Source organism: Rissa tridactyla, chromosome 2 (assembly GCF_028500815.1).
Source record: "Rissa tridactyla isolate bRisTri1 chromosome 2, bRisTri1.patW.cur.20221130, whole genome shotgun sequence".
Lineage (NCBI taxonomy): Eukaryota > Metazoa > Chordata > Aves > Charadriiformes > Laridae > Rissa > Rissa tridactyla.
In genome coordinates, this window is record NC_071467.1 from 58,564,830 (window position 1) to 58,582,628 (window position 17,799).

Genomic DNA, 17,799 nt, shown 5'->3' on the forward strand with positions numbered 1-17,799 from the left:
TTCACAGAATTATTTTTTAATAATATTTATCAGAAACATGGCACTTTACATCTTCAGGGCAGTGAATATACAATGATTATTCCTCACAACATTCCTGTGAGGCAGGCATTAGACTGCAGTTACTATTTGGCAGGTGGACAGAGGCAGAGAAGTAGGTAATCAATCCTGCACAATTAAGTTAATGAAGTTCAACTCGCTTAAACATGGAGAGGCCCTCAGTGACTTGACTGAAAACACAAGTGAGGCAGAGGTGATACTTTTTCAGCTATATTCTTTTACTCTAGTCAATTACAATGCTCAGGGTCCAACTCTGTTGCTTCCTCATATCCCTCTGCAAAAACACACCTTTGTTAAACAAGATACACAAGCAGAGAGTTGCTACAAAGCGAGATCTGTAATAGAAATAGGAAAAAAATCACTTCGATTTAGCTTCTATTTGAATAAAACCATGAGAGAAGTTTGCCTGCCCAGTCAAATAGAACTGTAGTCCTTTATGACATCTCTGAGACAGCATTTCATCCTTCAGCTATGAGTAGGTATTTGCTTGATCTAAGAAAATCTATGGGGGGCAGGGAAGTTTGGTAGACTGTGATCACTGTCTCAGAAATTATGCTTATTTTAGTTAAATTGTTCTACTGAAGTCTGAGGGGTTCCTGAATATGAGGAGGAACTTTTGGGTTTAACTCTAACTTTGCGTGTATTTAAAAAGCCCCTTAGTATATCAATTTCTCAAGTAAACTTCTCTTTCAGATTTTTTTTGTTCCAAAAATGAAATAGAACAGTTTTGTAAACTTTAACATAATAAAAAAATCCTAGTTTTTAATATACAATATTGATTAATTTCATGTAATAACTTTTTCTACTGTAAATCAACTTTAGGAAACCAAGTATACTTGACAGTATGGCTAGCATAATTAAGTCATCTTCGTACAGCTCTCAGTTGAGATCTCTGAAGAGATACACTGTCCAAGAAAGAAGATTCATAGTCTCAACCTGTAAACTATCACAGCTCAGCTGAAGTCAATGTAGCCATTATAATTCATTCAGTAGCTAATCCATTGATTCCTTCATGTGCAGTATCAGTGATAATGGTCTGTCTCCAAGTTGAGAGATGATCACGACTGAAGAGGCCTGGGTCCACATACTCTGAAAAATCAAAATACGTTGCCTTTCCCAGTAGAGAAATATTCGTTTTCATTTAATGGAAGATGCAGCCTAATGGAACAATGGCTGTGTGCTACGATGGAAGAAGAATAAAGTAGCATCTTTTGGAAGAAACCATCTTCATTTTGAGGGGGGGGGGGGGGGGGGGGGAAAAAGAGGGAAGAGTGACTGTTAACACTATCAACCAATGGACACATGAACTTCTAATATGAGATTCAGCTTTTCCTTCTGTAAATTGAAATTTTGTCACCACCTCTCCCCCAGGGAACTTTAACCTTGTTGAATATACAGAATTTTTAAATCCACAGAGCAATTGCAGTCTCCAGACAAGGGGGGAAAAAAAAGGGAAAAAAAAGCTCCGAAGTGCACTTTGTATATCCTGCCTCACAAAGGGTTAAAGTGCTAAGTTTGATATATCCAAAAATTAAGCATCTTTCCTATTCCTTTATTTTTTTAAATGAAACTTTATCTTTGGTTTCTTGTATCTTCTCTGTAATTTTATCCTTTGTTTCCTCCATCTTCTCTGTAATTTTATCCTTTGTTTCCTCCATCTTCTCTGTAATTTTATCCTTTGTTTCCTCCATCCGATCTTGTAGATATTCCTTTACTGGTGGTGGTGTGGACATGTAGCCATTCTTACGTAGATATTTAACAGTGATGGATGTTCCTCCCAAAGTCACAGTGTATCTGGCAGGAGTTGCAATCTTAAAGAAACCAAAGAACACACCATATCAATAAAACAGGACAATATTATCTAGCAAACGGTATTTTTAATATTGAGAATTTATTTTGGCCAGTGTCAGATACTAAAAAGATCTTCTATTTACATGGAAATAAGCCAATTTACAGTGCATCCCCAGAACAGCACACATTTTACTTAAAGTATCCTTTTGACAAAGCCAGCACAGGCATTAGATTTCCATTTTAGAAAAGAAACCCTCCCTGTGCAGCTTGTGGGTTGAGAATTAGGATCTCAGAACGCAATTCAGAACGGACAGCATGTGAACACTGAGCCATATAAGCAAAGAGGAAATACTGACAAGAAGATATGCTTTAAATTGCAACTGACATCACCTACTTGGATTTACACAAAGCATTTGACACTGTCCCACACGACCTCCTTGTCTCTAAATTGGATAGACATGAATTTGATGGATGGACCACTTGGTGGATAAGTAATCGGCTGGATGGCCACACTCAGAGAGTCGCGGTCAACAGCTCAATGTCCAAGTGGTGACCAGTCACAAGTGACATTCCTCGGGGGGTGGTACTGGGACCAGCACTGTTTAACATCTTTGTCAGCGACGTGGACAGTGGGATTGAGTGCACCCTCAGCAAGCTTGCCAGTGACACCAAGCTGCGTGGTGTGGTTGACACTGGAGGGAAGGGATGCCATCCAGAGGGACATGGACAGGCTTGAGAGGTGGGCCTGTGCAAACCTCATGAAGCTCAACAAGGCCAAGTACAAGGTCCTGCACATGTGTCACAGCAATCCCAATCACAGATACAGGCTGGGTGGAAAATGGATTGAGAGCAGCCTTGAGGAAAAGGACTTGGGGGTGCTGGTGGATAAGCAGTTCAACATGAGCTGCCAATGTGCACTTGCAGCCCAGAAAGCCAACTGCACCCTGGGGTGCATCAAAAGAAGCGTGGCCAGCAGGTCGAGGGAAGTGACTCTGCCTCTATACTCCTCTCCCATGAGACCACACCTGGAGTACTGCATCCAGCTCTGGTGTCCTCAATATAAGAGGGACATGGACCTGTTGGAACGGGTCTAGAGGAGGGCCATGAAGGTAATCAGAGGGCTGGAACACCTATGCTATGAGGACAGGCTGAGAGAGTTGGGGCTGTTCAGCCTGGAGAAGAAAAGGCTCTGGGGAAACCTTATAACAGCCTTCCAGTACCTAAAGGGGGCCTACAGGAGACATGGGGTGGGACTCTTTATGAGTGAGCATAGCAATAGGACAAGGGGTAACAGTTTTAAACTGAAAGAGGGTAGATTTGGATTAGATATTAGGAAGAAATTCTTCACTCTGAGGGTGGCGAGGCAGTGGAACAGGTTGCCCAGGGAAGCTGTGGATGCCCCATCCCTGGAAGTGTTCAAGGCCAGGCTGGATGGGGTTTGAGCAGCCTGGTCTAGTGGGAGGTGTCCCTGCCTGTGGCAGGGGGGCTGGAACTAGGTGATCTTTAAGGTCCCTTCCAACTCTAACCATTCTATGATTCTAATGAATTCTAAAATTCATAAGAGTATAGGTATCTTTCAGTCCAAAACCAGGACCCACACATAAAGAACTAGAGCTAAGAGACCTTGGGAGGTCAGCTAATCTAAAACACAACAAACCAAGTTCGTCATTCTCCATAGACTGACCTGTTCTTTTAGAACTTCAAAGATAAAGCCTGCAAAATCTTCCCTTTGCAACCTATTCTAATGCTTATCTTGAAATTTTCTTCCAACACCGCCACATCTCCCAGCTATAATAAAATCTTCATATTTAACCACATTTGTTTATTGGTCTCTTTTAGGCACAGGAATAATTGGTAAGAGTAATGCTTTCACATTTTGTTTGAGAAAATAACTTCCTAAAGTAACAGGTAAGAACATCACATTTGGAAACAAAACAGATGAGTGGCATTTGAAGCGAATACAGTACTTTGTTTTCGCATGGTCTGACATGTTTCAAGTTTCCCAAACATGGATTGTGCACATACAAAGCAATAAAAAGAGACCCAAACCTGAATGGAAGCAATCGATTCAAATGGACAATGAAAGTACTTGAGTGATGGAGAACTAAGGTAGAAAGACAAACCAACAAATCCTCTAGGATAAAAATAACTGCACTTTTATCTGGAAATCATGAGGTGTTTAGACTTTGTCCCTGTTAATTACATCAGGGATACAGAGGAGTAACTTAATTGTAATTAAATCTCTGAGGGCAGATAATAGTTCTGCAGCAAACAAAGAAGTTATTTTAGAAATACAGAGAGACTCCTTAAAGGAACACAGAGCCCATATCAACTTGCATGTCACTATTTTTACTACAAAAATGAATGCTCAAGCATGTGTTAACTATCAAAGAGAGAAAACAGCATTAATTCTGTCTGATGTAAGCAAATAAACCCTGTTTAGCTCACCAGGCAAGATTTAGAGCTTATTTACAAACTATAATTATACTTACTTTATACAATGCATATGCAGTTAGGGCATTTCCACTCTGGGAATTTTTCAGGATGCTTACTATGCTGTCTGGTAAACCGATCAACTCTAGGAACGGAACAACATTCACTCCTCTACAAAAGAGAAAAAATTGGCAACCTGAATTGGGATTTGTAACCTGAACAGTAATTTACAGTACCATTTCCATTCTTTATTATACAAACTTTGCAATTTGATAGCAAAGTATTTTTTCATCTAAGCAATATACTTACAGGATTTATATTTCTGTACATATAGGTAAATTAATGTTCTTCTCAGCATGCCAAGAGCCGACCCATTTATACTATCCCCTGTTCAGCTGAGTAGCTGCTAACTTACCTGCGTCCCAGTTTATTATGTTTGAAGCTAAGTAGATACAATGGTGGTAAGACAGCTACTCAGGCTCCAGTTGTGCAGGTTCAACTTCATGTTCTGTTTTGCCTAAAATTCCTTTTTCTTTCCCTTTCTAAAATTTCAGACTAATCTGCAGCATGCCCAGAAGCACAGAATCCAGACTTCAGTGTCCTTTGTTCACTTTTAAATATATCAAATAAATGGAATGTGGCATAAGAAAATGAAGCAACAAGTTATCTGGACAAGACTTCAGGGGTTTTGTGCCCTGTTGTTCTACCTTGTCAATATAAGGTGGCAAGATGGGTGGAGGGAGCTCCTATCACAATTTCTTTCTATTTGAAAATCAGGGAAGCTAACATCAGCACCAAAGAAAAAAAGACAGTCTTTACATTACAGTAGAAAGCTACATGCAGTTATAAAAGACCCAACTTTCCAATATTTAGAGATGTTGTATTATTAATATCATTATCCATTTCTACCTAATATTTTATTTTCTGTGCATGCGATCACTGTAGCATCAGGGACAATAACGGGCAGTAATTTACTAATAGTTACCAGAACCTACAATCCGAAGGCCTCTCCTCAGAGTAGAAAATGGAGGCCTAGTAAGATCTGAAAGACAGCATTAACTGTGTTATTTCATAAACCACCATTGTTTAGTCTCATATCGTGAGCAGTCGTTCTGAAAGTTATTTTTCCACTTCAAGAGGGTGCCGCTCCTGGGGCATGACAAACTAAAGCTTTGTTAGAATTAGTTTCCAGTTAAATAATTCAGTTGTTTTAATCTGTCAAATACCTATTTTAGCAGCTAACTTAATTGTTTCAAGAAAAGTAATCTTCACTCAATCTGAAATATCTAGATGTAAGCATCAACCTGGATTCATCCAAAGCAAAATATTTTTATAGCTCAAGACCTTTATTCCTCTGACATGAGCTAAATTTAGAATGACATTTGGATCTATAGCTCCTAGAAAGGGCAATTATGCCAGCTGGTTAGAGTAACTAAAACAAACACTTGTGCAGTAAGGCATTCTGATGTCAAAGCCCCATCCTTGCCGCCACAAACTGTTGTTGTTTCATGCTTTCTATTATTAAATGTACGACACTAGCAATCCAGAGATAAACATTTACTCATATTTAGCAAACCATTTGCAAACCTCTTTCATCTGAACTAGCAGCTCATAGCTGATATAGCAGGGTTTTTCCTAATGAATGCCATTTTCCAGAACAGTATCTGGCACATGCTATAGCTGAAAGAAACTAAAATTAGAATACTTATCTTTTTTTTTAGCCACACAAATATTTCATTTCCAATTAAAAAGTCTGGCCTACAGTAGCATTTTTTTTTAGTGAAAGTCAGGAAAGACAGGAAACAAATAAAAAAGGAAAAGATACACATCTTGCAAGGAGCATGACGTGAAAGTCCAATGGCAAAAAAAGAACAAGTCTATAAAGATCTCACCTAGCAATTTGTAATCAGGATTCAAAATCCCTATCTTTACCTTGTGAGAGGTTACTAATAATTTCAATGCTGTTTATATCCACGCATATTTTGGGGAGATGAGCATTCCTTCAAATGTTAGCAACGTATCTGGTACACAGCAATAACTGCATGATAACAGTATGGATATGACACTCTCATGAATCCTATATACTTTTGATATAAATCTTGTGCTTCAATTAAAACTGTATCCTCACTTCCCTATTACATATACAGGCACTTTTTAACATGTAATAATAATTTTTATGTCCTTTCACCTGTGAAAGTCAGTCTCAATTCAACAGCAGTATTGGGTGCTGCAACAAAACATCAACTTACTTCATGGCTGCATAGTAAAAGGATCCAAACCATACAGTGGAAGTCAGAAGATGCACTGGAATCATGACTTTTCCATACTGTTTAAATGTTTTCTTGAATCTCTGAACAAGACTAATTGATTTGTCTTGTAATGGATCAGTATCTGAAGAATCTGACTCTACCGGGCTCTGCTTGGATGTATCAGTGGCCGAAGTCAAAGGATTTCTCTCTTCTAGTACTTTGTGAGGAGTGTCTGCTGGCTGTGATGAAAAAGAACTTTTCTTCGAGGCAAAGCATGCTGCACCTGCATGAAGACACCGTTTAGGAGGGTCCAGTGCCAAAATCACTTTGCATCCAACATTTGACAACGCTGATGGTCCATTTAAGCACTGAAAGATACTAGTGCGAGGAAAAACCAAACACGTCCCGTGTGCCAGCTGAGATGCAGTATGTAATAGACTTCGTTGCATTTTGATGAAGTGTGGCTGAGGTTTCTATAGAGAGGAAACAAGAAAAGACCAAATTGCATTTCAATAATCTGATTTCTATTTGCTCCAATGCCACTTGAAATTCTCAAATTTTAATTTGCCTTTTATTCTTCTATTTTAAAATGTTTTCCTTATCTTGCTTTGCAGAAATTGTTACCTTCTAGAATTAAGTAAGTAATTTTAGATCTCACTTCTTTAGCACTCTGAACTAAAATGGCTCCTTCACTTAACAGATTCTGCTCCTCACAGCTAAAATGCTCATTCTACTCTCTAAAAGCATTTTTAGATATTTAGTACTATCTACTGCTTTTATCTGCATAATCTGGTACAGTTATTGAAAAATTGCCCTTGAAACTTCACTTCTAGTAGCAACTGATAGTTTGAGTGATACTTTGAGCCTACGTAAATGTAGTATGAACTCACTTAAGTGCAATTAAGACAAATTTTTGGTGTCAATACATTCTTAGTTTTGGTATAGTTTTTCATGTTCTATACTATTTTGAACTAAGAGTTCATACAGTAAAAAATCAATAACAATAATAATAATAATTACTACTACTAATAAATCAATAATCTTAATAGTAGCAAACCTAACCATAACAGCCTGCCAGTATACATCTGTTAGGAAGAGGCATGGTACTGTTGAATGTCATGTATTAACAGGAGCAAATCTGATCTGCAATTTCAGAAATATTACAATGCAAAGAATATTTTAAAACTGTGGATAACCCAGTTAACTTTATGATTTTGAATACTTAACAGTTACTTCTGATAGTTCAAAAGAACCATTGAGAGATACCCCAACAAGAGAAGAATTTTCTTTGACGTATATAGATGTCAAGAAGTCCTTTTCCCCCCCAAAAAAATGCATGCTTTGAACTAGCAAGTGAAATACTAACTCTCCTTTCCTTTATGCAACAACTGCAAGTTACAGAAATAATTTACCTTCCCTCCAAAAAAGTGCCACTAATTAATTTTATGTAACAAATGCCAGTTAAATCAGTTACATTACAACCTTCAAGTCTTTATGATGATTTTATGTTTTTAATTATCATAACAATTCTTGATCCAAACTAGATATCATTAAAATTTAATTGAAACTCCACTGTTGTCTTCATGTCTGCTTCCCCTTCAACTATAGCCTTAGATGTATTTCAGTCAGGTGTTTTGATAGTGAATTTGTTCTAGGCTGCTGAAAATTACCAATACTTCATTACATAGGCAGAAGTTTAAAAAAAAAAAATGAAGCCATACATACTCTTTATTACTTTCCAGATGTGCAACAAGAAAAGTATGATAAGGTTTTTATCTTCAATAAGTTGCAACTCTTCTGCTAGTTCCCCACCTTTCAAATACAAGTCTTGAACATATTGATGACTCTGCTAAAGTATAAAAAAAGGCGCATTTAGAGAAACAGCAAGAACAGCAAGCCTATATTATTAAGATTTTTGGTCAGCCTGAAACCTTCCTTACTGAAGAAGTTATTGGTATAAATTCCCCTTTGGATACTGCCATGCTAATGGGAGATTTTTTTTTCCTGTGTAACTTACAAGTTCCTCAACTGTGAATTACTGTTTCCTTCCAAGAGAGAAAAGTTTCATAACCCAAATGCATCTGTTGGAACATTCTTGCCTGTATGTTTTCTATGTATTTTTATGTTATCGTTGTGTTTGAATTAATTACAGTTACTAGAATTACAACGTTTGATGTGGGGAAAAGATTGGAGAAATGGTTTCAAACTCCCTGGGAACCTCTACTTTGCACATGAAGCACAGACACCCACTTTTGTTGAACTCATACTAACAGGAGGTATTGCATCAACAGGGGAAAAGGGAACTTTAGTCTCTATGTAAGCAAGCAGTTACTCACTCCTGTTGAGTTATGAACGCAGTGGGAGACAAGAAGTACTACTGCTTATAGAGCAGTAAATCATCTGCAGGTACTGCTTCTCGAGTCTAGGTCCTGTAAGAATTTACTGGAAACAGCAACTGCTTGTGATATCTCTGGTTTTAGAAGAAGCAGAGATTCTTCCTGACTTCTTAGATCCAAATGCAACTGCCTCTCAAAACAAAAAGTAGCGAAAACACTCAGTAAAACTCAAGTGGTATATGACAGACTGCCATCTTAACAACTAACTTACTGATTTATAGAAATTATAACAACAAATTGGAAGAAGACAACTACATTGCTTGCCTACTGCCACTTACACTCCTTTCCTGAGGGATAACACTCTCCACAGGGGACTGCTTTTCCCTCTCACTAACAGTACACAACACTGACCATCTGCCCTATGTAGATTTTCACAATACCCATCCAGAATACTCAGCAAAGAATACCTATCCATCTCTGGGAATTTGGGAGCTCTTGAGTCAGACTTACACTGTTCATCTATTTTCAGTGGATGGCACCCTATTGAAAAATACCTGTTCCAAACAACCATTTGAAAAGTGCCACCACACAGCATGGGGGAAACCATGCTCAGCACTCTGATTTTGGTTCATTAATGTTATTAACAGGACTCTGCATTCCAACAGCCTTGGAAGGAGATAATTCTGTACAGACACAAGAAGAAACTAAACAAGTATTTTCTGAATTTTCCCATTCCATACAGTGCATATACATGAACACTGTTTCTAGGTTTTGCGGTCCAGCACCTACTGACAGCACAAAAGTAACACCATACCACACCTCTGACTAATTGCAACGGCTGCAGGACATTGGGGTATGAAATGGCTTCCAGGGGGTAAGAATTCTCCTTAACGTGAAGAAGCAGTGGGTCACTACTACACATTCAACTCACCAGTAATTAGCTACCACAGTTGTGATTCATAAATTAATTTCAACGCCTCTGCTCACAGCATTAGGTGCACCGTGTAAGACTTAAAAATAGAATGTCAACGATGGCTTTAAAGCAGGGGAACTACCAGGGCCATTGACAAGACTTGCCACACCACTTTTTTTGTTCCTGTATCCTCAGATGGACTTGGAATGCTTTAACTAAAGGGTTTTTCTCCACGATGCAAGACCCTGCTGGCCAAAGGGAAGGTTCTCTAACCATCTACTGTAGATCACGAAAAGGTCCTGAACCTTGTAAGCACAAATGATAGTATGTTTCTAGCTAATATTCTGTGAAACAGCTTACTTTTTGCTTCTCCACTTTAAAAAGAGCTTTTTGTTAGAAGCTTGATATATAAGAAAAGACTTAGATATGATAGTCTTATATTTGAAAGAATAAAAGAAAACAGGTTTTTCAAAATAAGGTTGAATTTCCTAATGGTCCTACTGTGTTTCACAGGTAGGTGCTTTATTTTACTTATCTAAATGAACAAAGGAAAGACTAATATAATCCTTACTTGTAGGGATGGTTACAAGCAGGATGTATGAAAGGCAATGCAACAGATTAATACAGGATACACTTTGTAAATTGATTTTAAAGAAATGAATATTATTAAAGGGGTGATGGGTGCATCTACTCAATTGTAGTATTTTAATTACTTGGCTCGACATTGCAAAAAAATCTTAAATAGGACAGACAAAGTGCACAATAAATGTGGTTTGAGGTCCAAAAAATACGAAACTGTAGTTGTTTCATCCCTCTAAAACACAAGATGAATACAGAGAAATCTGTGCTTTAAGATGCAAGTAGTGAAAGGAAGTTCCTAGTACTCTTTGCACTCAACAGGAAGCGGGAGAAAGTGTGTCAGCCTGTGGATTTGAGACGCAATTTTATTCTCCAAGTATAGCACTTTTTTAAAAGAAATTACTATATAAGCTATACAATTGCCCCTGTAACTTTAGGTTGCTATAACCACTCAGATTCTGAGGAAGTCAGGCCAGAAACGTAGATGTTATCCACAATTGCACCTGGTGATTTTTCAAAAGTTGTTTCTTCATTTTAGTGCATTTCATTTTTTTTCATGCTGTTGCATAGTGTTGCAAAAGCGCAGAAAAGGACAGAAGCTAGAACCTTCAGATATCAATATGGAAAAGCAGCTGGTCTATGGCATAAGAATTTTGCGAGGGCCGGAACAGAATGTGTTTTAAAGCATCTTCAATTTCTACATTAGCTTTCTCTTAAAAATGTGATGAGGAAAAAAATAAATATGGAGATATCTAAGGAGAAATATAGCTGTCCTCACTGTAAGAATCTCATGTGGTCAAATGACTGAATAGAAGCTAGTAGGACAAACTATGAAATGATATACAAACACTTCTGGGATAAGGTCTCCTCTTCAGTGCTGTCATATTCTGGCTAACTATTTAGTAGTATCTCCAGCAGGCTGTAAACTGAGCTGAAGAGATCTTGGCTGTTCAGGACATACTCCTCGTTGGGATTCTTCGACATCCACTTAGTTCCTGAAGGCACTAAGGTCTGTCTCATGGCAAGCTATTAACAAGCCCTCTGACATAACGGGAGTGCTCTAGTGGCCTCTTGAGGAAAAATATAGATCGGCTTCTCATTGCAGTGCTAGAGGGTTTGTTTGGCAAGCTTTTGTGCTTCTGTTTAGATCAGCTTTGGCATAAACCTGAGGGACTGCAGGAGTATCCTCTCTCTTCCATTTGCTCTGCTAAACCTTTGCCTTCCAGTGATTACATTTGCTTTTGTTCTTGAGGACAACAAAAGTTCTGGATCTTTTAATATCACAGAGTTGGTCTATGTGACTACCACAAATTCATGGTTTTGGACATGTGCTAACATTTTATGCAAAAAAAAAAAAAAAGGGGGATCATTGTAAAGCACAGAAGTAGCAAGCCAATATACGTACAGCAAAGGCTGTTGTGGATATCTGCTGTTGCAAAGAGAAATCATGCCAGAGATGCTGTCAGATAAAACTTATCAGGGTAATTTGTATAAAAAGAGTGATCCTGTTACAATTAACTTTTTTTTGAGCTACCAGAGAAATTAAAATACAAGAATGGGGGTGGATATAAGATGGCAAAAAACTTTAGTGTAAGTTCTTTTGTAAAAGAGGTCAGCAAGCACCAGAGGGAATTGCAGATATAGTATACGTAGACTACATTGATTTATTTTCTCAGTTCTACCAGAAACACTCTGGACATGATATGTAAATATGGATGAATTTAAAGCCTTTTTACTTGTTCTTTTACTGTTTAAAAAAAGAACATTAATTATACCACAGGGGAGTTCCCAATGAAAATCTATGAGCTTTTTTTTCCACTCCCAAGGCACCTTTCTATGAAATCAGAGAATTAATTTACATTCTTGTCATTTTCATTGTAAAATCAAGCAAACTTTGAGGGTTGTATTGTATATACAGAAGAATTCTGAAAGGACACAAACCAAGTTTTCAGAAATCCTTTCCAACTCACCTTTCAGATTGCCTAAAAAGCAAATGTACAGAAATGTCATCCAAACAGCTCAGTTTAATAAACCCCCCCATACTGCTTACACTTTTACTGAATATAATTTAAAAAAAAATAATCAAAACTTGTATTCAGATTTTATTGATGGTATTTTTTTTTTTGAAAGAGCATCTATCCAAGCTAATAAACCAAAATAAGAAAAGCACAACTGAACAGATAACATATATGGGTTGCCTAAAAAGCTGGGAACATATTTAAAATCAATGTAATAACAGTGCAATACATGTTTTTCCTAAACTTAATGTGAAAATATAACTATAAACTTCTTAGCAACTGCAATGGTTCAGTATAGCATGCAGTCACAATCCATGAGCAGGAAAATGACAGTGTATAGGGACTTTTTATTCTTTGTATTAGTACTTTTGGAGTGTACGACTGAGCATTTAGAATTTATTTTTTGACCTTTACTGCTTTTGCAGTGCCCTGATACAATCTGTTATTTATTCTAAACTAAGAAACTTGGTTATAATTTGAAGTTTGGGCATCGCTAGCTGTGTAATCTTCTTTACCATTTAGGGCTGTCTAGAAAACATAACACCACAATTTAGGTCAAAGGGAGTAATGCAAAATAAGTAATGGTGAAATTTATTAAGATCTTGGTAAAAAATCATCATGTTGAAACAAATGAAAGAGTAAACTCTTGTAGACAAATTACCCTACAACCTTAGCCCCCTCCAATCTCCATCATGTCTAATCTTTATAATATCTTCATTTAGTAAATGCTATGCTATAATTTTTAAATTGATCACATTACTACAGTTCAATACTGATATAAGTGGAGACAAGCCACTTTTTTACCCTTATTTTATCTGAGCTACTCTTGGTTTTGCTGAAACAAACAGCGTAAGGCAACAAAGTAGAATAAACCTTCATAGGTAGTTACACACAGAGCAATCTTCACTACTACAAATCCTCTGATACTTAAGCATTAGAAAGCACAACAAAAAGTAGCTTTAGGAAGAATAAAAGTTCTTGTACACATTTATAAAGCCTGAACATTGGATTCAGACGGTAAATAAAGCAGGAGAACCTAATGCAAGGACTATGTGTCGAGTTATAGATTGGAATGCTAAACAGGAGGCTTAACAGCTGATCTGGATCCAGTCAATATGACAGCGGTATCCCCATTTTCCTCTGTGTTGTAAGGCATTAGATCTTAAGCTTGCACACAGCTAAGCATTACATGAAAGTGTGAATGTACTCTCTCTAATTCTTCTAAAAGAAAGTATCACAATCATTTGTAGTGCTTTCTGCTCTTCAGAACTGTGTTTTTAATAACTGGTGCTATTCCATCTTTTAACTCTGTTATCCTGTTTTGCAGTGCTGAACATCTACTCTGGGTTCCTTCATTCATAAGTTTCATTCTGCCCTCTACTGAATTTTTACATAATTACACCTCTTATACTACTACTACTTGGTCTCAGAGCCCCCCAAAATAACAGGCACGTGTCAAGGGAAGGGGAAAAACCCCTGCCTTTTAAAGTGCTCCTATCTGATTTGATTTTTTGTCCATTTGTCACTCTATAGACACATGTTTGCAATAAGCAAGTTACAGACGCTATGCTTTTAGATGTTAATTAAGCTTAAAAATAGGTATATACATCTAAGCTAAAAAGGTTAAAAAGCCCTGTTATTTCAAGGCAGTGACTGTACTCATCTGCTTATTATTTTGCCCTTCTGCACTTCACCTTTCATTTTAAGCTAATGATCAAAATAAGATTTAATTCTCTCTCCTTTCCATTCCACTCTTACACAGTAACTTTCCCAAGCAATCCCTAATAGCCTCTTTTGTCCTTGTATCTCCCAATGTATCATTAGTTCATTGCCCTCAAAACACTTGTGTTTTTCTGTCAGAGGGTTTTCAACCAGAGGGCCATTAACGTGGAGGGGTGTGCGTGTCTATGTGCAGTTTACAAAGCAGTGCAAAGCTTCTACTAAATAACTACAAGGGGCTGCCCAAAGTAATTCACAGAAGCAAGCCTTACGTCAGCAGTTTCCTGCATATGGTTTTGAACTCCCACAGAAAAAAGCCGACACATGAACTAGTGAGGGGTTAGATGCTAAGACACAACCAAATAAATAAATACACAGATCAGTTTTCTACACTTCACTGAAACATTGTTTGAGAACCTTTCAGGATCTCTCCTCTTGATAGTTCACTGAACTTTTAATTGGCAGATTCCTTGCCTCTTTCAACTTTCACTGAGCATCTTGAGAGTTCTGCTCTACATTTTAACAAACACTGGAAGGCATTAGAAACATGACTGTTAGTTCTGTGTTCAGGGTTCGTGAATATCTGCTCTCTCTCTTTAGAGTTCAGAGCTGCTGTGCACATCTCTTCACTAAGAGACAAAAGATTGCAGACTGAACTCCAGCTTGCTCAACCTTCCTGCTATTGGCTAGTAGCCAAGCTCATTTTTTAATTCATAATCTTTCTGGTCACTCAGGACTTTGCTGACATATAAAATTTAGATTATAATGTTTAATCTAAACCACTCTTGGAGTTATAATCAAATACTTATTTGGGAAAGGTCTAATGGAACAACTGGAGACATGCTGCAGATACTGTGACTTTCACCAAAACAAATGGTGCCAATTCAAATAAAGTTCAGCCTTTTTGACCACACCACCGAATAAGAGCTTAGCTATTCAAATTCTTTCTCCTGAATAACTGTAAGAGGCATTTATTAGAAATATGCTTAAATTTAGGTCTTAGCATCAACTTCATACAGCCTTCTGCCTCATCTTACAGTGTGACTACCTAAACTGTCTCTTTCCTAGCCTTGATAAAGGCCATTTTTGCCACCTTGGATCTTCGCAGGTCTTGTCTCATTGTTTCATGTCTCCTCCCTCCATAACCCAACCATCAACAACATTGGCTGTAATAAAACTTTAAATGCAAATCACCTTATGTAACAATTTTACAAAACACTTAGAACAACAACCAAGTAACAAGTCTTTCGCCTATCGAATTCTCCCTAAAGTGCATCTATGACTTCCAAAAAACATGCTGAAGGAAAAAATCTGAAGCTTTACAATTAGAAACAAAGTAGGAATAAATGTAAACCAGCCCCAAACTGAAAAAAAAAAAACCCAAACCCAAAACCCAGCTTCAATAAGAACAGAATCATAGTGGAAGCATTAAGTTCAATATTTCTTTTCTTTTATTCTCTCACCACATTTATTTCACATTTTCAAACACTGAAAAGCTGTTATTTTTCCCAGCAAAAAAATATAGAACGTTCATCTTTCAGCTGCATTACTGTTGGCAGACATTCACTTCCAGTATAAATCTTTTCTAAATATTCAAAGTAAGCGTTGAATTCTCTGTTGTGAATTCAAACTTGTCCATATGGGGAAATACGTGTAGTATCAATCAGAATATCTTGAAAAATTATGTGTGAAGAGGCTGATCATAACATTTACAGAACACACACATGCTCAAAACCACACTCTTAATCTAATTTTTAGTAAATGCTATTCCCCACATCTCTACAAATTAATGTGAACTGTTCTTATGAAAGGAGTATTATTTTTATTTAGGTCTTGATACCTTAGGGCATAAACTTTCTTGCCCACTATTCAATTTAATGCCTTGCACATTATCTTTTGCATGGAGGACATGACTAATAATGTTGCCAGCCATGCAAACAATAAATGACACTATCTACAAGTGTCAAAAGGAGCATCAGACTCACCAAGCTGCATCTTTACACCAAAAGGAACTCTGATCGGACTTCAGTAACAGGACCCAAATAATGCTCCTGCTCACAGTCTGAAGTAGCAGATTTACCACATTTATGTATTCAGATTGAGAAAGAAATTCTGTGACTGCAACACTGCAACCTTTGAAAGCACACTGCATTCTAAGAAATGTGAATGAATGCCCATGTCAAAGAAGCCCAAGGCTTGTGTTTCAGCATAGAAACATCCCCGCCGTCAGAAAGTACTATCCTTATGGCCAGAGACAGCAGGAAGCAAAAGATGCCATCTAATTTTAACATCGGCAAAATCGGTTTTTAAATCCACAAAATATTAAGAGCAAATAGTTAACTGACTGGCAAACACTGGGGCTAGGCACTACCATTACAGTTAAAAGGTAAGAGCCCTCAAGTTCTACTCCACTCTTCCATCAGCCACTCTAGAACTGCTGTAAAGCCACTCATGTATTTTTATTTAGAACCAAAAAAATCCATCCATTTGAAAAAAATACTACTGTGTTTTATAATTTGTTCACGCACACCTGACTGTATTAAGCCCCATTCCCTTCCCTCATTCCACTCTGCAAGGACAGACTACACAAGTTCTAGAGAGCTGCAGAGGACCATCTGCTACAATGCTCTACAAAGCCACAATCACAGACATGCAACTTCTTGTTTTGTTTATGTAAGAACTGTTACACATGGTCAAGGTCAGTTTTTGGACAAGATCAAATAGTAGATCCATGGAATTAAAATTTACAACCCAGCTAAGTGGCACTTTCATTTTCTGATGTGCACAAACAGAGTAAGACCTAGTTTTACCATTCACATGTCTTTGTTTAGAAGGAGCGGTGTCATGTCTGGAAACATAACAAGAAATTTTCATTTTTTGTTGACTCATACAATGGGTAGATAATTTGTAGGTGATGCGGGGAGAACTGAGTGATGAAAGGCACTGGGGTAAAAAGGATTGGAGCTATTTAGAGGAAACACAACGTTCACGAGAACACAGATCATTACCATTTGTGCTGCAGAAGTCTAGATACCAACCAGGGTAAAGACCTATTGTATAATCCAAGCACCTTAAAGGAGAAGTTACTTCTGTCCTTAACTACTTACTTATTAAGACGGACAGAAGGTGGGAGGACTGACACACTATACACCAACCTGGCCTACTGACACCTGGTTAAATCATGATTTTCCTGACAGCTTGAAACAATACATTCTTGACTTAAAATTAACACAGTATGTTGGATTTAACACACCTGTACTGGTACCTTCAAGACCAACAAAATTTAGGAAGGCATAATCACAAGAGATCATAAGGATTTTTTAACTGAATAATAACATTCTACTCTCACTGTAATTTTATTATAACAACAGGGACATGAAGAATAATCTGTGTTTTTTTCAGAGGTATTCAAGACTTGAAAATTAAGGAAAAGTCCTGTAACTTGAGCAGTATTCCTTTTTGTTGTTGTTGTTATTGCCGTACTGCACAAGCTATTTATCTCAAGTCAAAGAATCTACTAGAGGTACTTTATAGTCACTAAAAATCCCTGACCTGAGGTTGATCCTTGATCTAAGGTGATGGAACTAGGTAGTTACCTATGAGAATATCAATGTAAAATCCTTATGATCTATTGTGATGACACCTTACTGTCCAGGAAGACTTCAATCATGTTTTGGGCCAAGCCTCAGTTCTTCTAGTGGTTT

General features: G+C 37.4%; 1 protein-coding gene across 6 annotated transcripts in view; it reads right to left on the minus strand.

Moving 5' to 3' along the window:
- The window catches only part of FAM210A (family with sequence similarity 210 member A), a 21,069-nt gene continuing 3,270 nt past the window's right edge, over positions 1-17,799 (minus strand). For 2 of the 6 annotated variants that reach the window (XM_054189981.1, XM_054189980.1), the window contains exons 2-5: positions 8,256-8,379; positions 6,531-7,003; positions 4,341-4,452; positions 1-1,868 (exon numbers count right to left, since the gene is read on the minus strand). In XM_054189981.1, coding sequence (XP_054045956.1) covers positions 1,602-1,868; positions 4,341-4,452; positions 6,531-6,979 — 828 coding nt within the window. In that variant the 5' untranslated portion in view covers positions 6,980-7,003; positions 8,256-8,379 and the 3' untranslated portion in view covers positions 1-1,601. Of the gene's footprint in view, positions 1,869-4,340; positions 4,453-6,530; positions 7,004-8,255; positions 8,380-8,866; positions 9,126-17,799 lie in introns of those variants that run through there. The other 4 variants (XM_054189984.1, XM_054189982.1, XM_054189983.1 and 1 more) reach the window with 3 other exon arrangements.